The 23,023-nt window shown below is 37.0% G+C and overlaps 1 protein-coding gene across 12 annotated transcripts in view; it reads left to right on the top strand.

Moving 5' to 3' along the window:
- The window catches only part of RGS7 (regulator of G protein signaling 7), a 250,885-nt gene that overhangs the window by 137,442 nt on the left and 90,420 nt on the right, over positions 1 to 23,023 (top strand). For all 12 annotated transcript variants that reach the window (XR_011680081.1, XM_071432724.1, XM_071432730.1 and 9 more), the window contains exon 5: positions 13,505 to 13,611. Coding sequence is in view for 11 of the 12 variants with exons in the window: in XM_071432724.1 (XP_071288825.1) it covers positions 13,505 to 13,611 (107 nt within the window). In the remaining variant the exon portion in view is untranslated. The remainder of the gene's footprint in view (positions 1 to 13,504; positions 13,612 to 23,023) is intronic.

The raw sequence follows: 23,023 nt of genomic DNA, 5'->3' as shown, positions 1-23,023 counted from the left end.
AGTGTTTCTTTCACATAGGCAGATAGTTCAAGCTATTACAACTGTTTTATCATGCTAAGCATGACTAAATAAAATTCTCCCTTTGTTATTTTCTTAAGGAGGCATTGTTTTGCAAGATTTCATAAAAATAGTTCATGTATTTTCACCCTACTAATTATGAAGTTTTATAGACATTTGAATTACCTGAGAAGCATGAATGAGTTTTGTCTGTTTAATTTATAAATAAATGTCCATTTTGGAGTAATGGGTAAAGATGACAAGTATGGAATTTGCTGCTGTCTAGCATAATATTCTGTGCAATAAAATGATTGTAAAAATAAAATTATAGTACTAGGCATTGGTATGACAAAATACACATGTTCAGTAAAGTTGCTTCTGTGAGCAAACTTTCTGATATTGTCAGTAGAATACTGATTCAAAATGGATCTTTTTGGGCTTTGAGCAACTTGACCCTACTGAAAGGTGTCCCTGACCATTTCAGGAGGGTTGACACTAGATGAAATTTAAGGTCTCTTCCAACCCAAACAGTGCTATAAGTCTCTGATTCAAATATTGTATAACTATAACTTATGTGATATACACATTTTCTGTATAAAACTGATCTCTACTGATGCTTTCTTATTTCTGGTTAAAAGCAAGGCATCAACTGAATTTTTTAAATTTTAGTTTTCTTGATAGTTTAGTTTTCTTTTCCTGATTCCATGGTGCTGACTTCAAAGACATTTATTTTAACAGGAAATAATATTGCCTTTAATATTAAAATCTCCAGATTATACTCAGACTTGTTTTCAGTATTCAGTATATCAGTGTCTGATACTCAATTTGGTTTTAAAAATTGAAACAAACCAACAGTCATCATACAATTCAGTAGGCAGCATGGGCTTTATTCCACTGAGGGCTTTGAGAGTCTCATTGAGAGAAAAGGATGAAAAAAAATAAGTCTGAACAAGCCTACTGAGATAAAAAGTTAATTGTAGAACTATTACCTGATCAAGATGATAGAAGCTGAGACATCAGTATACTCTAATTTTAAGCAATTTTGTTGGAAAAAACTTCAGCTGCTCTGTTGCACCATTTTAAGGAATTATTTTCATCTTGTTGCAGAACAAATTAGGACACAATCTAAATTACTCAATTGAAATCTTTACCCATGAAGTTAGGGCAAAATATGCTGTTTTAGGGAGAACTCTGATAACTTTTCGAAATAAATAAATAAATAATTTAATTGCATAGTTGAATTATAATGATCTTCTTAATAAATTATTTTATCTCATTTCTACTAAAGTTATTAGGAATTTTTGTGGTTTTCTTACTGTTTGACAGCCTCCTTTTGAACCTTTGTGATCATACCAAGTTTTGGAGGTTTAAGAGAAAGAGCATTTGCTAATTCCCAATTCACACTGGCATAATTAATTAAAAGCGGCTAAATAACTGTCTAGAGACTTCATTAGATTTCTGCTTCCTGGTTTGCCAAAGAACTGTGTTACATAGTAATGGAAAATGCAAGTAGGTGGAAGTGAGATTTTAAATCTGGCCAATTTACTTGAATAAAAGCAGTTGAAATCCTATTTCATCTTGCCGACAGCTGCTGCAGCTATTTATAGTCAAGTAAACAAAAATGTTTTGATATTTACATGTCATATGTAGTATTTGATGACTGGAAGGTTAGTGTGAGGCTTTCTCTTGATTTTGTTAATTATTGACCATAGGAGCATTTTAAGTTTTTCCATAGCACATGTAGAGAAATACTGCTCTACACACAGGGGCGCAGTGATGGTCCAACATTTACTGTGCAAGGACATGGCTTGCAATTTCATCTTGGACACATTAATATTCCCTAGGCACTCCCTCATTTTTTTTTCAATATTTCCTCTCCTCTCCTCTTTTGTTAGTCTCCATGGTTCATGTTCCAGTTTTATTGCATAGAATCTTCTGGTTCTCATTTTTTTATGGCTGGTGGTTGGATCCAATTCATGTGCTCTTCTGCATTCAGATGTTCTCCCTCAAATGTTTCTCCCTTTTTCAAATTTCACTGGTTTCATTCAGTCATCTACTCAAATTCCACAAATTATCAGGATTTTAATTGTTTGTGTCACAGATTGGATGATGAGAGCAATGTTGACCCTGGTTTTCTAGCTGCAAGACTGCATTTGGCTTCAGAACACTTGAACCACAAAGTATAAAATATCTAGTGTCACTAGAATTTAATTTTTATTGGTGCTAAAAACTACTGTTCTCACTAAGTCTGAGGCTCAAATTAATTAAAAAATTAAAATCAAGCCATAAAAAACTCTATTCACCTCAATTAGGCATGCAGAAATTGTTACAAGTAGTTTACACTTCCTTTTGAAAATTTGCTTCCTAATTACTATCTACTTTATAATACTTCAGTTAAACTGGAAAACTTAACCTTTTAATAGCCTTTAAGCTTATTAGAAATGTTTGCCTCTGAAATGTTGGAATTATTTATGTCATCAGATATAATCTCTAGCATGAATTAAAAAAACCCCAAAAATATAAGAAGCAGCTACTATAGCATGGTAAATGTGGAACAAAATCATAGACTCGTTATAGTTTGAAAAGATCATTGTGTCCAACCATTAACACAGGACTGCCAAGTCCATCACTAAACTGTGTCTATAAGTTCCACATCTATACATCTTTTAAATACCTCCAGAGATGGTGAATCAGTACTTCCCTGGGCAACCTGTTCCAATACTTGACAACCCTTTCTGTGAAAAAATGTTTCCAGTCAAAATCAACCCTTGTGTAATTTGAAATCATTTGCTTGTCCAATCAGTTGTTACTTGGAAGAAGAAGCTGACCCCCACCTGACTACAGCCACCTTTCAGGCAGTTGTACAGACTGATAAGGTCACCCTAAGATTCTTTATCTCCAGGCTCAACATCCCCAGCTCCCTCAGCCACTCCTCACAGGACTTGTGCTCCAGACCCTTCACCAGCTCTGTTGCCCTTCTCTGGATATGCTCCAGTGCCTCAAAGTCTTTCTTGCAGTGCAGGGTCAGAAAAACAGTTCTAGTTTTTCTTGAGCAGCAGCAGCAGCAGTTACCTAGCAATGTTATACCTAGCAATGTTATACTTCCAGCAAATTTTATATCTGATGTAATTTCGTCATTCACAACCTTCTGTAGATAATTTAGAATTATCCTGAACAGCCTAGGACCTACTAAACATAGTTTCTGTGATTACCCCTGCTTCAGTGTAATATTATTATTTCAGTGCAATATTACACTATTTAGTGTAATAACTGACCCGCTGTGCCTAACCTTTATTCCCTCCTTTCTACCTATTGCTTTTCTCATGATCTGCTTAATACCTTTAGAAAACATTTGAGGTAAGCATGCCAAGAGCTCCCTGGGAATCCAAGATAATATGTCAACCAGATTTTCATAACCTTGAATGTTCTCTATTTCCACATAGGAACACTCACAGAGTTATGAGATGTATCCAGCAACAAAAGTCATCCTGAATCTTCCTTTTTTGTTGCATTTATCTTTATTTTCATCCCTTCTATCCTTTATTATAGTCCCTAACGTGCTGTCTGTATGGGTGTCTGTTTTGTGCATCCTTTTTTTCCCCTCACGTTTCCCCAGGATGTCTTTGTAAAACCTAAGGACATATTTTTCAATTTTTTTCCTTTAGTAATAAGGATTATTAAATTATAAGTGGCACACTATGGCTAACAGTTCAGCCATTTAATATTTAACTTGCCATAAAACACATGTTGACCATTATTTTGAACCAGATTCTTCTGCTCATTTGATCAATTTATTTTAAAGACTTTGATAGTTTTTGCTGCTGCTGTTCTCATGAGTCTATCTCTTCCTTCTACATTTTGATTCTGCCACTAGAGAAGAAATAGGTCATTCATTGAGGCTTTTTCTCTTTTTGTGGGTAAAAAACGCACTTCTGAAAGAGTTTTCACTGAGCTATTTTTGCTAGTTAATATCTGTCAGTATTTCTTTATTTTTAATAGCAGAGTTTGTCTGGCTGAATTGATAGTTCTCTATAATTATCTGTGTAAATCTCTTGCAAAGGGGAGAAGTGAGCACTAGGAGTGGGAGTTATGATAATAGGAACATGGGATGGTATAATATGGAAATTGGCAACATTGGAAATTTTGCTCCCTCATTTTGATGAGAACAGTGAAATATATTTTATTTGCCAACCAAACTCCTATAAATAATGGACAAATAAAACTCTCTAAAAGAGAGTTTGTAATAACTACCTTGGGGATTCTTGTATATGTGCATCCCAGATAACTGAATCTGATCACATGGGAAGTGGCATGTTATTCTTCAGAAAAGCCACCTCCACACTCATTGTTGTTATCCTTCCTGAGCTTTGATGGCATTTTTTTCTTGGTGTGTGTCTCAATGACACCAATTTACCTATAAAGCTGTTAACTCCTCATGGACTTTAAAAATCACAGCACTCTTCCCACAGAGAAAAAAAGTACATTATTTGCAGTATTTTATGCTCTCAGTTTGCTGGATGTTTGAAGAATGTTATGAAGAGAATTGTCTTATTCTTTTTTGAATTGAGTGCCGTGAAAGAGGCAGTTATTTTTCTAGCTGTGGCTGCTGTGTGTTCTTTGTATTTTCTGAACTGCTTGGTCGTAAGTGGGTGTTTTGTGATTATGATAGCAATCCATGACAATGACACAAAGTTAATGGTTGGTGCGATAGCAATTCATAACAAAACAAACTTAGAGACTAAAAAAAATGTCATGATTCATCTTGACCAGCAGTAATCATTGTGAGAGTCAGGGCTACCTATTGCTTCCCTCACCCAACTTCACAACCTCCGTGCTGACTGATGTCCCTCTGATTCAACAATATTATTTTCTGTACAAATGTTATCTTCTGAACAAATATTTTGTGCACTGAAAAAGCCTGTGCTTACTCTTTGTACTTGCTGGCCACAAATCCAAGTGGTGCATCAACCACACTAGTTATTCACATGCCCCACGTCTGCCAAACCTTAAGGACAGGTCTCCTCCTTTGAAACCCCATCCCAGATACAAAACTGTCTGAGGCAGTGCCCATTGGTCATTTGCCTGGAACGTGCTTTTTTAAATGCTCCAGAGTTGTGGTGTCCAAGCAGAGCTGGCTGAGAGGGGAGTTGACAGCTGTGCCTTCCTTTGAGCATGGCAAACAAAGGGAGAAGCAATGGCTCTGGTGTGCCAGGAAAGCACACCATCACACAGGGCACTGTGTCTGAGGGAAATGGGATGTAAAGTACCTTTCCTGGCTGATACTAGCATGCACAAATTCTTGGGTGTCATGTGAAGAATGAATCACATGCTTCCCCACTGAACATTTGCAACCAAAAAATTTTTTCACATATCTGTAGACTCAGCCACTGGGGGCGAGAAAAGTAGGAAGATCTGGTGTGCTAGCACTATACAAGAAAACTGAAATAATAGCATAATAATTATAATACTGAGCAGAAGTAGTCCGTGCCCAGTATTTTGGGTCTTTTACAGATGCTTGAAACTGTGAAGCAAGATTTCATCTGAAGCAATTCTTGGAAGTAGTGTATTTGCAGTAATTGGAATTTTTGTAAAATTTTGGTTTTTGTCTTTAGCAGGTTTGCTCAGAAGGGTGCACATATGACTTTAAATATCAGCTCAGAGTTTCATACTGGAGGAGGGAATGAGTGAAGTGTTTGGAAATATCTTACAGAGATAAGTTCAGAGAGTCATTAGGGAGAACAAGACACACAGGTTTTGATTTCCTCTATTTTGCCTTAGAGAAGCATGGGAATCAAAGCTTAAACCAAAAAGTTGCAGTTTCAGAGGAAGACCCAGAAGGAAAAACAGGAAACCCATACTTCAAAGGAGTTTGGATTTCACCCTTCTATCATTTTGATTTGAAGAGACAAGAGATATCAGTGATAGAAGAGCAAAAAGTCTGTAATTTCTACAAAACTGAAAATAAAAAAGATCAAAGACTAGTAATAGTGAAATTAGAGGAAAAGTTTTATGAATGCTGACTTTCATTGGTACAGCACTAGATTCCACCACTGAAAAGCCTGATTGCTGGTGTGATATTGGTAAGTACTTTAAAAAATTGAGGCTGGAGATGACAGGGAAACTATAGAGGCAATTCTAAATATTTTCATGCTGCTTTTCATGACTGCATACCTGATGCACTGTGACAAAATCTAGTTACCAAATTGTGCTGTGTTCGGTTTTGTCTGGTAATTAAGCCTACCTGTTGGTTACAGCTTGGATGAATTTCTTCCAGCCTCTGTAGCAGTGCGTTTCCAGTTTGCCAAACAACCACCACAAACAAATATTCCAGAGGTGAAGTTACAGCACAGCTCAATGCCAGCACCTTACTCCTCATTTGTCTGTTTCTTGACACCTCATGTTGCAATTCCAATTTTTTTTTCTTTTTATTTTTTGATCAACATGAAAGCTTTGGTTATCACGTCAAGTCAATGTATTTTAGACATCTCAGGCATCTGCCTTTCAAGATCCAAATTTATTAAGAGAATAAAAGCAGATTTTAGTAGGACATAGCAGCAGTTAATGTGTTGTGAGCTGAAATGCAGTCGGAAACAATCACATAGGAAAATTAATAGGAAATGCTTAGAAAGTTTTAAAATGAGGGTTTGTGTGTTGCTAGCTGGGAGAAGCAGCTTCTTTTTAAAGCACTACTTTTTTCCCCCCTCCAATGTGATAATTTCTTGCTTTTATTTTTCCTTTCCTGTAACTGAATAAAGGTCTTTTGCTTTGTTTTTGTTTTGTTCTTTTCAGAAACTGTAGGCCAGCTTCCCCTTTCCTTCAGTCTTTGATGGTGACATGTCTTCTGTTGATGCTATCTGGACAAAATTTTTTCAGATTTAGGTCAGTCCCCCCATTCACCCACATCCTGTGAGCACATAAGGCAGGTGTCCCTGTAGCAGAGTAATCGACAAAATGCTCTTGACCAGGCATGAGAAGTAGGACATTGTGATTATGTAGATGATTATGATCAGATTTATTGCTAATAAAGTATCTAAATCTTGCCAATACAATATATAAATACCAACTGTGTCATCTACTACAGTGGATTATAGCATAATCAGGCTGTGGTCCTTCCTGCTGAGTCAGTAAGACTCCCCTGCTTTCTAAACTTCTTGGACAAGTCTGGGTGCAGCTGAGTCCACTTAGTCTCAGATTTGGTCAACAGTTGATGTTTGAAGGCTTATATTATAAGGAGGTGCAGCTAGAAATGTACAGATTTGCAGTCTTTGGCCTTGCAGAATTCACAATTACAAAGCAACAAAGCATAAATGTAACAACTCCAGGATTTTATCTCTGCATTTGACTGGATCTTAGTGCATTTTAGTCACCCATCCTAAGGTGTTCCTCACCTTTGGGCTGGATGTACTCTTCCAGAATCCCTGCTGGGGGGAGTTTCCACCCAGAAACTGTGTCCAGCCTTGGAAGACCAGTTTCCCCAGTTGGACCAGTCTCCAGAAGCATTTTACACCCTTGCGCAGGCTGATGTGGATGAAAGTCAGTCACAAGCATCTCATCTCCCCATCAGTGGAATACACTAATCATGTGAGCATCCAGAAATTCCTCCTGAAATACCCACCTGGTGTTCTTATCTTAGGGCAAACTACACTGCCTATCAGAGACAGGGGCAGAAAGGGGAGGATGCAAGAGGATCCAGCTATCTTTCATCACTGTCACAGTGCCTGATTTGTTGGATGTTTTTGTGAAGAAAGTAGTTGATGTTTCAGGTGTGCATCATTGTTTCTAGACTTGGGATGCACTGCATGTTGCACATCATCTCAGACTATAAGGGTGGAAATTACCATTCCTTGGGCAGATGGCAACTCATAGCCCATCTTTGATAGGTTTTCCTCCTTACCTGCTGAGTGATGCTCCTACCAAAGCTTCTGCCCTGTTGATGGCATCAGCAGGCACTGTGTATCACAAGAAAAATCCTACCTATTTAGGTAAGATGCTTGTCGACAGATAATGTGGTTTGTGCTTGTTATCTTGAAATCAAGTATGAATCTCATTTTAATTGTGTTTGAGTAAATAATGCCTCTTCCTGGATTTATCCTCCTTAAAATGACTCTCACCAAGTGCTGCTCCCCTTACAAATTCAGATGAGACAAAAGAGGGTGGTTTATGGTGCTGTGGGTGTTCAAGAATGTTTCTAGCTGGTTTATTTTCTCCTCTTTAAACACCAAAGTCAGGCCGAGACAGTGAGTCTCTCCTACGCTTCATGTCAGCATGAGAAGAAGGTTGTATTTTATTACTCTAATCCTTTGCAGCTTGTGTTCACACTGGCAATGAAATGACAGCAGGAGTGAGGTGAGAGTAAGTGATAAAGTCTTGGCATTAGACACTTACAATGAATGTGTGCTTGTGAAGTTCTGACTCATTAATTCTTCTTCCAGGCTGCTGTGTGGTTTAGCAGTGCACTTCAGTGCTGTGATGGATTTTAAATTCGACAAATAACCCAGAATACCAAACGCTTTATTGTTTCATGGAAAGGGAAGTGTTCATTTTTTTGATATTTTTGGACCCAAAAATGTATGAGAACTGGGCAGTTTGGGGTTTTCACTGTTTTTTACATCATAAAGCAATTTTAAGGAAGCAAAATGCCCCAAGTTGTGTTCCATGTAGGAAATCTGTAGACAGACTCCAAAAAAGGACTTTCAATATTGGAGCACAATTTGAAAATACTGTATTTTTCTTTCCTCACTCCCTCACAGATTACTGCAAGGTGGTTCAGATGTGGTAAGACTATACTGGTATGATAGCATAAAGTATTTTATGGACTTTGGAGTAAAAATAAATATAGATACCACATCACAGGTAGACCTGAGATGTGTAAGAAAAAACAGAATTCACACTAATCACAGAAAACCTATCCTTTAAGGGGTTTCAAAGCACAGAAACATATTTATTCCAAAGAAAAACAACAAATGTTCTTCCTTTTTAATTCCCTCCTGTGGACATATCATAAGAAACAACTTGTTCCACCAATACCATACCCTGCAATTTAAGATGAACAAACTGTCAGCAATCCATGCGATAATTATTACAGTAAGGAGAAAACTGCACTATGTTTAAAAAGAAAATGAAGTCAAAACTCAACCACTAGGGTATGTTTTTCATTCCTTAGATTTTGTCAGATTACATTGTTCCAAAGCATTGAAAATATCTGACTCTTGTATAACAAAGTATATTAAAAGTGACTGACATTTAATCTGTCAAGATCACGGTCTTGTAATGGCACAGCAGATGGCTGGGCAATATTATGTCTCACAGAAATGATTTCTAATCAATCTATGTATATGTGTTGCTCACTTCACCCACTCAACTAAATAAAGTTCAACAGCAGAGTGAACCATGGAATTTTTAGCTTTTTCTGAGCTTTTAGCCCAGCAATAAAATACACATTAAGAATCAAACCTACACTCAAAGCAGTATTTTGCTTTTATATAAAGTATTTTTTATCCTGTTGAATTGAAATGGGCTCATAAAGATGCATTTCTGTCTTTCACCTGAGGAATTCTACCATTAGCTATTGTTGCTCCCAACAATTTTCTATTCATACCTATAAAAATTAAAACAGTGGTTTGGGTAAATTTGTTTTTTAAATGTGCTGCTCCACTTTTCCACAGTTTAATTACTAGGAAGTGTCTGGAACCTCAAATCAGATAGTTGATATCTTCAAAAGAGGGTGTTGAGTTGAGGAAGCCAAAGTCTATTCCATTTTACCAGTTACACCTTCAGGAGCTTTGTCATCCTCAGATTTTTTACAAGACATCTTTGGCTGCAGTTTGTACTCCTTGTATAGCAGCTGACTGCCATTTGAATTATGCCTCCTCAGCGAGGCTATCTGGGTGTGACTGAGGATTTTGTTTATGTTCTGTGTTTTTTATACAGAGTAACTGAGGACTGCAAAATAATAGTTGTGTAGATATCACATTTCTCTGTGCATCTGTGTTCACTTGCCATCTAAAAATCTAAAAAAAATCTGTATTTTTTTTTTATTCTGTTCCTCCAATTTTTTAAGTTTGTTTTTTTGAATACATATAAATATTACTCTTTCTACCTGGCAACCAGTATGTCTAAAAACATTTTTTTCAGACTTCTTTTTTCTTCTTATCTAATGCATTTCACAGATGTTTTTGATGTTCCCAACCTACATTTGCCATTTTTCCAGATGAAATGTGCTTCTTAAATGAAAATCCTCTAACTTCATATGCAGGAATGAAGATATAGAATCTGTCTGTATTTGAATTCTAGGCATTTAGGCATGTCAGATTGGTCTGCTGCTGGCTTCATTTTCCTTTTCAAGCTCGTGAGTTTATTTCCTAAATACTACTGTTGTACTTCATTGGCTTCTTATAGTAGTTATTTTCTCAGTCTGATTTTAGCAAATTGAGATGGGTATCAAAGTGTTGTCTCTGTAATGCACTGGACAACCTCTTGCTTAGAGAATAGAAACCTCCTGAGAGGTGAGTTTTCTTTCTGTGCTGTAGTTCCACTGCTGGTGCACAGAGAGTATCAGTATTAGTCCTCTACCAGCCTGGTGTGAGACAGGAAACTTGTGGATATTACTCACCCGGTATAATTTTGTAACACTCAAAGTGTGAGCTATAGTGGATGTTAGGTAGATACTAAAAGGGAATATTTATACATTTATATTCATGTAATTCTGAAAAAAAATGATGGATTGACAACCATAAAAAATGAAAATTAATTGTGTATTAGTTAAGGAAAAAAAAGGAGACATTTGTATGTCCTTATTAAGGCTTATTAGGTGTAAGGACAAAGATATACCTTAACATTGAGTTAGTGTGGATTCCAGCTGAATGAGATTGCCTGAGGTAAGAGTATAATCACCTTACTCCCCATACATAACTGGAGAAGAAATATAGGCTGCTGTTGGGACTAATTCAGACCTTAAATAACTGTAATTGACTTCCAAAGAAAGGCAGGTAACTCTTTCTATTTTTTCATGGAGACCTATAGTGACTCTACTTGGTTGTATGTACTGACTCAGTCAGTGAGAGAAATACAAGCCCTTACTGCTACTGCACCCAGACTTGCCTGGAGTATAGGCTGTTCTGGCAGGAGCTTTCAATTAGTTTCTTCTCCAATTGTCTTCATCCCTTTTTTATCTTCTGTATTCCACTTCTGCTTGACCCATCTAGAGTCACAGAGCTGTAATATAATTCAAGCTGAGAGGGACCTCAGGAGGACTCTAGTCCAACTCCTTGCTCAAATCAGTGAAAACTGTGAAGTCAAACATGTTGCCCTGAACTTTATCTGTTCAGGTCTTGAAACCCTCCAAGGATACAGATTACACAGTCTGTCTGGGCAGCCACTCCTGCTGCTTGACTGAAAGTCAGAACTATACCTGATTTGGTTTATTACCATTTTCTCTTTTATTTTTTTCTTCTTTTGTTTACTTTACTGCCCTGCAAATCCATAAAGATCTTGCCTCCCACGTTTTGAACTCTCAGGTATTGGAAAGGTACTTCTAGTCACCTCCAAAATTTTGACACCTTCCTTTTTTTCAGTCTGACCAAGCCCGGCTCCTTCAGCCTCTCCTTATAGGGTGCATTCTTCAGTCCTAGTGATGTTGGTGGACTCCCACTTGACTCAAAGTTTGTTGATGTCTTTTTGTACTGCAATGGACATGTTAATCATAACTGGACATAGTAGTCCAGATATGCTCAAAAAATGCTGTGTAAAAGGAAATAATATGAGTTTCTCGTAATCTTGAAAAATATTATGATTCAGAATTCAGAAAGCACATGAAAAAAATCTGGAGCCTATTTAGCGTAGGCTTAATCAAAAGAGAATGCACTCATCTGTGTCAGAGCTCCCTGGCAAGCTCTGTCACCCTTGTCTGAGAAAGATTTTCTCTAGAAAAGTCAGCACATTTCTTCTTTCTTTTTCTCTCATTCCACCAAGATACATAATACATGCAAAAATAAAAAATTTTTGAGTTGGCAATAAGTTGCTATGTGAAGAACAAAGAAAAGCTTAATAAAATTGAAAGGCAGATGAACTGAAACAGTAAAAAAAAAATTTCGGTGGCTGACACGATACAGAAAGCATTGATTCAAAATTTCTGATTCAAGGATGATAGCATTTGGCAGCTTGAAATGAATGAATAACAAAAATATATGAACTTTTTATATTTAGGACAAAGTTCAGATGGGAATTTACAGACATAAGGAACAAAGCAGCTCCCTTCCTTCTGTTAGAGAGATCTCCTGTAGGCTTGCAACTGGGAAAAGTCTAAACAGCGTTGTGGAGTTTTACATCAGGTTGGAGAGGTCATAGCCAGAGAGGGTCTGTTGTATTTTAGGTAATGGTTCTGTCTGGAGGGACAAGAATCAGTTTGCTAAACATGGGGATGACAATAAATGTTTGGTACCAAATAAACCCTGTAGGGTTATGTGCTCTCAGTTAATACTGTCCAGATCCCCTTTCTTGTTCCTTTCATGCGTTTGCTGGCTTTGAGTTAGCCTAAACTTGCCCCACTGCTCATCCTTTATCTCCCATGTGAGTCAATGTCTTCAGGTGAGCAAAGGGTGAAGGAGGGAATTTTTTTGGATGCTAATGAAGTATGGGTAAATAAATAAGCCTTCTCATATTGAAAATAAGAATGGGTGAAACATAAGTGAATTTCTCTTTCTGTGTTTGTCAGCAAGAACACAGATGTCAGGACTTGAATTTTTTTCTGTGTGATGATGCTTGACTGCAGGTTGGGTGCTGCAGTGGTGCTTTTAATACAAGACTGTGCTAGCCATTACTGACAGCCAAGTTATAGGCAATAGGAACAAATGAGCATTTCTTAGAGGATGAATATAAATCTGAGCATTATCCAGAGGGGCTGTAGTGTCTCACTCCTTTGAGTTATTCAAAAAACACTCAGACAAAGTCCTCAGCTAGTAGCTTAAGGTTTCTCTGCTTGATTGAGGGAGTTGGACAAGATGACCTTCACAAATACCTTCCTACCTCAACTGTTCTAGGAACCTATTATCCTTTGCTATTTTTCCAGTAATAAACTTTTCAGGACATCTCTATCCTTTACAGTAGCTCTAATAAAGCTACTGAGAAAGATATAATGTAATTAGAATCAACTATTTTAACATGTAATCAGAAACTGTTCTGAAGAAGAAAAGCAGGCTGCACCATCAAGGTAAAGGTGATAGCTGTTTTCAGCTTCAGAACAAGTGAGTGAACATTAAGGCTACCTTTTAATGTCAATATAAGTAGTGGGACATGTAAAAGTGGGACAGCTACAAGCGCAGCTACAAGTGGGACATGTAAAAGCTACTTGTTAAGGAAAGTGTGGTGGTTTTTTGGTTGCATCATTATATTACACAGAAAAAGACAGCTCTATCTGCAGGATATCAGCTGAATATTAGCAACAAAACTAAATTGCTGAAAAGACGTTATTTAGCTTTTTAGCTTATCTTTCTTTTTTTTCTTGAAACAGTTGAAGCTCTGCATTTGGGAACTCTGATGGCAGCACATGGCTATTTCTTCCCAATTTCAGACCATGTTCTAACCCTGAAGGATGATGGCACCTTTTATCGATTCCAGGTAAGTATTTTCGATATGTTCTTGACTTTCACAAATGGAGCCTGAAAGGCCTTACAGAAAAGTTCATAGCAAATTTAATCATACTTTGTTTCTTACATAACCTGGTAAAGAGTAGAAATTCTCCTAAAAGTAACAAATTGTAGTAGTATCTTATTTATAAATTTTCAGCAAAGTGTTGAGATGATAGTGGCTATTTTGATATTTGGAAAAAAATTGTGAAAATGCTGAGTGTGGAACTATCTGTCATGAAATAAATTAATGTACTATTTTTGAAATATAGTAAACTATATTATGTTATTGCCTCTTATTCCTAGTATGGTCTGAATTTAGAAAGGGGGAGATATTTTAAATATCAAGTCTATACCAGAAATCTGATAAGTAATGGAATTAATATTTATTTTTTTTATTTTGTGAGAGTTTCCTTACTGGTAACTCAGTAGTATTGGAGTAGTGTGTATTCTTCTAGCAAGTGCAGAGACATTTTTATATTGATCTGTCAGTCCCACTGCATACAACCAATGGGCAGATGGTTCAGAACAAGCTGGAAGCATTGTATATATGTATATATGTCTATACCTACACTTACACATATATTATTCAGAAACCCACATAGTTGTATTTCATTATATTAGGTTTCTAAGGCCCTGAGAGCAGAAGTGTTGTTTTTCTAATAATGACTAATGGGCTAGAATTTTGCAGATGATTTCAATATTGCCAATGATTTCAAACAAATACGACTGCAAAGTACCAGATTGTGGATTCAGTTGAAAGGATTCACTTTGTTTGTCATGTCTCACTTTTGACATTGGTGGCTGTGTCCCGTATTGCTCTTTCTATGCGGTGGTATTCCTGGGCAGTATTACCAAGAGCTGCTCCTAGCTCTTGTTTAGATATTTATTGCTTTGAAATGATATGATGACTATCACTATGAAATTAAGTTTGTTAATTCTTCTCTGTTACTTCTAACTGTATTAAATATTCAGTAAAATAATATCTGGTAGAACAGAATCTATTGTCTTCAATATATATACATCTAAACTTTGTCTTAAAGATTCTTTAAAAAAGAAACCATCAAAAACAAAATAGTACTGAAATTGTGATCTTTCAAATGCAGAAGAAAACTGGTGATTGGAGACCAGTCCAATAGTTTCAAACATTGTATTATATTAATCTCTCTACAATACTTTCACCAATATTTTGGCTTAAGTCTCATAGACCCACATAAGGGAAGAGAAAGACTTGTAATATTTGTATAAATCAAAATCTTAGCATGAATAAAATTAAATATGCACAGCAGAGACTGGCAATGAAGAGTGTTATTGCATACATGCAAACAATATTATCCTATTTTCATATTTATATCTTGTGAGTCAGACTGCAAAAAAGCTGTTCTTCAACAGAGCAGAAAGTTAGATTTGTACATGGGTAATACTAAGAGGAAGCATTCCAAGCCTCCTCCCCTAGATCCACAGTTACCTTTGATCCTGGAAAGACTATTTGAAGTAAAAGGGGTTTTTAAGCTCATGAGGCTTCAATCTCCTCAGTGCTCAGTATAAAGAAGAAAGATAGCATATGGTTGAAGGGGCTTGCTGATGTGCTTATAAGGCAAGTGGAAAGGAATCATGGAGTGGTTGAGGCTCCAATTCTTGGCTCAGTGTCTAAATAAGCAGTGTCCAGAAGGACAAAATATACATCAACTTGATTTTGTGGAGAGTAGTACTTACCTACAGGAGTGCTTGTCATTGAATTCTGCACAGCTGCCTCCATCTCCAGCACAAGAAATGAGCACCTCTGCTGGCATGACAGTCTGACTGAAGAGAAGTATGGACTAGAATTACCTGCGCCATGGACCACTGAGAGTCCTGCAGCTACCCTACTTTGAGCTTTCCTCAGAGAGGTCCACAGCCTACATTTGGACCCAAAGCTTCAGTGAGGGCTAGATTGTATAATCTTCTCAGTGTATTTACATAAGTTAAGAATTTGGCACCTATTTGACAAATGCGTATGAAATAAGACGCTTTAATCAAGTGTTGCTCAGCCTGTATCTGCAGTGTTTGGCTTGTTTGCTTTTCTGTGGTACCTTTTGCATTGCCATTCCTATGCCAACAGCATGACTTTGTTGTTGTGACAATGCAACTTTAGCTGTTAATGTATAGGATGAGAAAAAATTCATAGTGGTGACATATTGTTAACTGGAGTTATAACAGCAAAATTTGTGTGCTTACATCTCCATGTTCCCCACCAAAATAAGGCTGGTATAAAATCTGTTACTGAACTGCTAAATTAGAAGATGAAGAGAACATATTCAACGGGGAGGAAAGTTTGACTGCAAATGTGTGAATTTTGCCCTAGAATAGATGGTCAGGTTCTCTGCACATAGTACCCTCTTAGTACTGGATGGGATTCACAAATTTCCAGATATTTTGATAAAAAGGGAAAACCATGCACCTGCCAGCACTGAAAAGTTCGGAAGCCACACCTGCAGAGAAATATTTGCAATACAAAGACCTAACCTACAAAAAACAGACTAGCTATGGTAATGTTCTCCATGTGCTTGATGTTTTGTTCTCAAAAGGGTGACACATTCCCTCCTGACAGTAAAATTATCTCTAGCTTGTTTTAAACCACCTTCTGTTGTATAGAAATAGCTAAAAGCAGTGGAGCTTCATTTGGACAAATGCCCTTTTATGGGCAAAAATTATTCTTTTCCAGTTATTACTCTTGCCATCAGGAGGCAAGAGTATAGTCACATCTGCTTTTTTAAATAATATGAAATAAAAAAAAAAGATGGATCATTCAGTGACCTACTCAGGTGTTAATTAGGTTCGTTTCTGTGATATCAATTTAATTCAAAGGAGATGAATATAAATATTAATTGCCTTATTAAGAGAGGAATTTTTTTATTAGACTCAATAAGAAAAAGCAGAAACAGCTGCATTGCCTTTTCCTGGTAATTTAAACCGGTGACCAAAAAAGGAGGTCACCATCTTCCTCTACCCGAGAGCAAATAAATATGAGGGGCCCAAATAAGAAAAGCAAGCTGCATCTTGGAAAACATATCTTCCCTGGGCCAGGGATTACTCATAGAGATGTTTCATTTATGTCCACACAAATGATAATATGTCCATCTTGGTGAGGAATGCCTGACTTGCCCTCTCAGCTGGTAAGCTTCTGTAATATCATCCCACAGAAAAATATGCTAATTTCCTCTACAAGCCCTGAATGCATAGTGTCTCCTGATGTTAATTGTGAAAAATAACATTTCTAGTATCTTTTGGCTGTAAAAAAACTCATAGGATACCTGACACTAGTGATAGTCACACTCCCATTTTTAAATGAGATTACTTCATGATTTGCATTAATTAATTTTCTGAGATGAGGGTTAGGCTTTGCTATTGTTTTGTACCTTTTAAGATGAAAGGCACAAATATCTGAGGAAAAGTATGAAAACAGGAACAGTTTCTTGTGAAAGCAAGAGTGAAGGTAGCAGCAAAATTAGTGGACCTTGGAAAGATGAAGGACTTTAGTATCTTCTCCTGTTCTGCCTCTGGGAACCCTTTCTTGACAAATGCATTTAATTGATCTGGCCTTGTTTTCCCATGCCTAAAATTGGGGATAAAATTATATAGGAATCACTGTAAGGATCTTGAAATATCTTTGTTGCAAAATAGTTTAGAGTGTGAAGTGTTGTGGACACCTCATGTCTCAGGTGGAATGACATTGCTTTACACATCTCTATGAGCCAGCCTTACTGAGCTGGCTTCTTCTAGGCTTGTTCTGGACCAACCTCTGGCCATTCTGAATTCTGAGTCTGTGGCTGAATATCACAGCTCTTCAGCCACTCTCCAGAGCCTTTCTGGGTAATCTACTGTGCCTTGAGGGAAGGATTTTATTTGAAGCCAGATTTTAGAAATGAAAAAGAAACAAGTTACATTATGCAGAATTTAGCAGATTTTTTTGGCAATTGCAGGTGTGATAACTAAGTAATTGTCTTTTAAGGTCAGGCTTGGTATATACAGGTTCTGTTAAGGTTTCTGAGGGAAAAAGATTTCAAATCCATGTGTCTTTCTAACTGCCCCATCAGTGTCACTTTTGATTTTTTTAACTCCTTACTCAGACACACTTTGCCCCACACTGCTTTCCGTGCTCATCCTCTTTTTGGTTAGAAAAGAGGAGCCACAGAGCCAAAATCTTGTTTCCAAATTCTTCAGCCTCTTTTTTAATTATATTGAGCTAATCATGGAGCACTACTTGCTTCCTGTATGGGCATGACAGTGCTAGACTGGCAATCTTACCCTTTTACTTTACCAAGAAATCATGTTTGTGAAGTGCAATGAATGTAAAACAGAATGCCAGTGAAACCCGCCATCCATCACGCAAAGCATTTGAGATTGTGCATAGCCACTTTACAGCAGAGGCTTCATTTCTGCTGTTTATAAAGACTCCCTGGTGCCTGAGAGAAGAATAGCAGTAATATGCAAAGGTTTATAAGTGGTTTGAGTACTCCCCCCCATCCAAGTAATTGGATTTTAAAAAATTTTGTGGAGTGGAACGGAGCAGCTTCAGAGACAACTCTTTTCTTATTACTATCAACAAGGGGTAGCTGAAAGTTGCCTAGTGATTTCCTTCCTTGGTTATAGAGTTTAATGCATAGAAATTAATCATGTTTTATAAAAGCTGATGGGTAACACTGATTTTTACAAGTGGCTGTTTCATTAGCTCAGATATTGTTATTGATTAATTTTGAGGTAAAGCCAAAGCAGATCTATTTACTTTATCACTGGATTCCTTACAATGCATAGCATCCACTGCTTCTAGTTTGTTTATTGTGGAATATGTGCTATATTACAAGATTTTGTTTCATATGACTTTATTACAGGAGGATTATGGATTTATGTGGTTAGGTTTACTTAACGATATTAGTGTATAACTCAAGAGAACCAGTATGCGTTTGTGTGTGCAAAACTAGTTTTGTGGTTAAAGGGCATGAAGGTCCTTGTAACTGTTTTGTTCAGCTTAAACATATCTGCAGTCATATCTGCAGTGCTAGGTAAGCCTTATTTCTCTTCCTCCCGACTTGTTCTGGCTGCTGATTCAAGTTACACCTACAATCAAACAAAGTGCCTCAAAAGCATACTGATAAAAACTGGCAGCATTATTTCTGCCTGGGCTGATAAACAGTTCTTGACTTTCCCATAGCCGCTCTACCACCCACCTTCCTTCAGCTGCAAGTGGGATGTCATGGCAAAATGACAAATGTTCTCTCTTTAATACTTCTTCATGATGAACTGCTTCATATTTCCTCCTGAGGAAAAGTAAAATTCTTAAGGATGATAATTTCTTCAAGTTTTCTACACTCATGAAAGATAACCAAACCACATCAGTATTTCATTATCTTCTCTTTGAAAATGGTGGAGTTATGTAATGTACATGTTAATAAACGTACATGTTTTACCACATCCATAGCTCTCCTGGGTGAAATCATCACTTAGGAGCTTCTAGATCAGGAAACCAGGCACACAGATTGTGTAATATTCATTCTATAGGGATATTTGACATTGCAAGGGATGCTATAATTATTCTACAGTGTATTTGGATATGTGATTTGTAACAAATAGTTGAACCAAGCTTTGTTTGCATAGTCCAGCAATTTAGAAGGTAATTTATGTGAGCAGAGCCTCCCTGCATTGCTGTGGGATATTGTTAATAGATCAGATGAGAACAGGCAGCTTTTTTCCTTTGCACATGCCTCCTATTCTCATTCCTGACCTCATTCCATTAGACCAGGGATCTTCGTATCAGACTCTTTTTATTTCCTAATCCTTCTGTGTTGAACAAGGCAAATCATTTTCCCATAGTCTTCATGGATAACCTGTCTAGCAAATTCTTCTCAGAGATTGTTAAATATCTGGAGTGGAGATTGTGGAATATCTGGAGTGGAAATTGTGTGGAGACTTTTGGAACAGAAATGGAAATGTAAGCTCACACTTAAATTATGGTCACGTGTTATGTGATTAAACTGTTTGATGTCTGTAATAAGGAACAAGGTAAACTTCAGATTAAGACAAGAATTTTATGACTGTTAAAAGCAAGAAATTAGACAAGAAAATGTGGAATATTCCTTTGGAAAAACATCAGTCATTTTAACTGCACGCATGTTTATTGTTGGTGCTTTTTGTCCATACAATCCCAGCATTTCAAAAGTCCATTAAGCAAAAACTGATTTTATATCAGGCTTTATTTTCAGTGTCCAGAATTTTCAAAAATTTTTTTTCTTGATGTTTTGGACTTTCTTTCTTTTTAAATCTTTATCTGTATCTTATCCTATTTTTTGCCTGTTTTTAGGAGAGTTTTCCTTATCTCTGCACATATCGATGCTATTTCCTGCTTTGAAAATGTATGTTAGATATCTACTCTTTGAATACAACTTTATCAGCAGCTGTAGCTGTATTTGAGCACATATCTTAGGGTGATACCGTAAGTCTTTACTTGCTGCTAAGAAAGTAATGTAGGATGTTTATTTCTCTACTAGTAGGGATTTTACACTGTCAGTGACCTAATGCGCTTTTGAAAAATCCAAATATTAGCAACCTTTAGCTTTCAAAGATTGGAAACATATAGAGTATTACAACTGTTCAATCTAAAGAGTAGACATAGAAACATTATAAAAGAGAAAATTTTAGCTTTTTACCTTTTCTGGAAATACACATCTTCCCTTTGCTGTAATCTTCTGAAGCTCCTCTGCTTCATGCAATGTTTTTAAAAATAATGTCCATGTTTCAAAGGTTACTTGAATGAATATTTTTTCCGTGTATAAATTACCCTTCAGGTAATTGCACCCCTTTAAACATCATGCAGATAATTCAGTACTTTTGATAACTCTCACCAATTAGATAGTCATTGTTACAAAGTATTGGAAATAGAGGACAAAGAGAAATACCAGAGAAAGTATTTCATCAAAATATTTACACATGCATATAAATCACAGTCCTGAGGAACCAAGAGTCATTCTTTAGCTTGGTGAAGCTTTTTTTTTTGCTTTTTTGGAAATAAACACAATTTACCTATGTGAAAACACAAAAAATCCTTAAGCTTTCTGTGCTGAATTTCATCAGCCTTCTAACCTGAACTGTATGACCTCATAAAAACATTTCCCTCTCTAAATTTTTTTTTTCCCTGTGCTTTGCCCTGTAGCCTTATCTCCATGTCCAAATTAATTTTGGGCATGTTGGCAGAGCTGATTGCAGGCAGAATTGAACTCTGTTCCCTCTGGGAGGCAGCTGGCTGGGGGCCAGCTCTGGCCACGCTGCAGTGCCTGAGCCGATGAGCTGAGCTCCTCAGCGAGTCCCATCAAACGCATCCGAGCCCAGGCAGGCGGGGTCAGGGCTGGCAGTGCAGGGACAGCTGCTGCCTGCCCGCCTCAGAGCCTCGGCAGAGACCTCATGCCTCTGTGGAAGACCTTTGTCTGCCCACCATCTCCCTCCTTCTGCAGACTCAAACAAGGAAGGCATTTAATGATCTTCTGTACTTATCTGTACTAGCTGTTACTTGAACCCCTTTCTCATCTTGTAATGTCTGCCTTTTACTGGGGTTTCTCTTTTTGCTTGCCCTATCGCACATCTTGGAAACCTTTTATTATGGCTTATCATGTGCTTTGCTAATTAAAACTCATGTTCTGTTTTAACTTTTCTGCTTTTATCTCCCTGGCACAGAGAGGCTTACACTCATCCTTAGTAGCCAGTGCATTATTTTCTGCTTTTTCCTCAGTCTCTTCTCCACATTTAGGTTGAACCTTTTTATCCTTTAGAAAAGCCTTGGTCATCTCTGCCTCCTAGCGAGCTAAAGTGACAACATTTCACAACACTGAAGATCATGTCCCCTTTCCTATATTGTGTTTAGTGCCCACACTGCCTTCACCCTGAAAGTGCGAGTTTCAGTAAAATTTAAATGTGTTATTTAAACTAAATACTGAAAAAAGTACTCTGGCCACACATAGCTTTTCATTTATGTATGAAACAGCAGAGTCCTCCTGTACCATCATTAACATAGTTATGAATATATAGTATTTGTTCATAGCCTGTTGTGAAATGAGTGCTGAAAGCAACGTTTGGGATTTTTCCCTAAGTCAGAAGATGGAATTTGTTTTTAATTTCAATTGGGATGGGAGTATATGCAATTTGTCATGAGAAATCCTAAGTATGCATGAGGAGCTTTAATATGGACTTTGGAGCAAGTATGCCCACAACTGGAAGAGTTTCAGCTGGAGAGCTGCTTGAGCAGATATGGCTTCTATGTGTTTAGTAGCCCTCACTACACACTTTTTTCAGAAGCTCTGCTTGAACCTGTAAACAGAGTTTAACCTTCCTTTTAGCAGAGAAATGATGTAGCTGTGCTTTTCTTCTTGGGCCTCTCTGGATATACATTCTATGCTCTAAGGAAGGACTGTTCTCACTTCCTGAGTTTGTAAACTGTATATTTCAATGATGGTGACTTTTTGCTTTATATGAATTACTCTATTAAATTTTATAGTTGCTTCTCCAAAATGTGCTGATTACTGCAATTCATTCTTTAGGAGTTCATATTTTTTCTAGTTGTGCTTATATGTACTTCTACTGGTCACTTTCTTTCAGTGGCACTGTGAAGGAATGGTTGATTGGAGGATTACTTTTTGTTGGTCCCTTAAAATATACCAAATGGCTTGCAAGAAACACATCTTAGCCTTTGAAGTTAGCTTGTGATAGTTCCTTTTTTATCCTTTAGCTCTTTGCTGTTGCTTGATAAATAACAAGGTCTAAATTGCTTCTATTAAATTTGATGTGTCAATGTTACAAAACCAAGAGATTTTTCACAATATATATTTAATTTGACAATTGGTGTGAATGTGTCACCCTTAAGCCCTGTTGGTATCCAGATTAACATTAAAACAGTTTTGAAGGGAAGTGGGCAGCAAAGAAGTTTCCATTTTTTGCAGCTGGGAGATTTTTGAGAAAAAACAATGAGAAATAGAGAGTAAAGCAGAAGGTTTTCCTGAAGAACCACCTGTGTTTTGAAATACCACTCAAACCACTTCACACATTTAATGAGTTGCATTCAACTGCTCAAATATTATGTAATTCTCTGTAGCTGTGTGTATGTGTTTATGTATAGATCAGTCACTCAATCACAGAATATTTTGAGTTTTAGGGGACCCACAGGGACCATTGAGTCTGACTCTTAAGTGAATGGTCTGTATTGGGATTATGTGCTCTATAAAAATGCTATAATAATATCCATTTTAACCAAAAGTTGTTATTTTAGAAATTAAGTGATTTGTATGAAAAATGTCTATACAGACTTATATTCTCCATTTGTTTGAAGGGAATTCTTTGAACAATACATGTAGCACAGTCTTAATAAGTATAGTGTTGAAGTA

This window comes from Agelaius tricolor, unplaced genomic scaffold (assembly GCF_023055355.1).
Source record: "Agelaius tricolor isolate 1412-34295 unplaced genomic scaffold, bAgeTri1.0.p SCAF_1, whole genome shotgun sequence".
NCBI lineage: Eukaryota > Metazoa > Chordata > Aves > Passeriformes > Icteridae > Agelaius > Agelaius tricolor.
The sequence above is the reverse complement of the archived record's forward strand: the minus strand, read 5'-3'. Positions and strand labels throughout refer to the sequence as shown.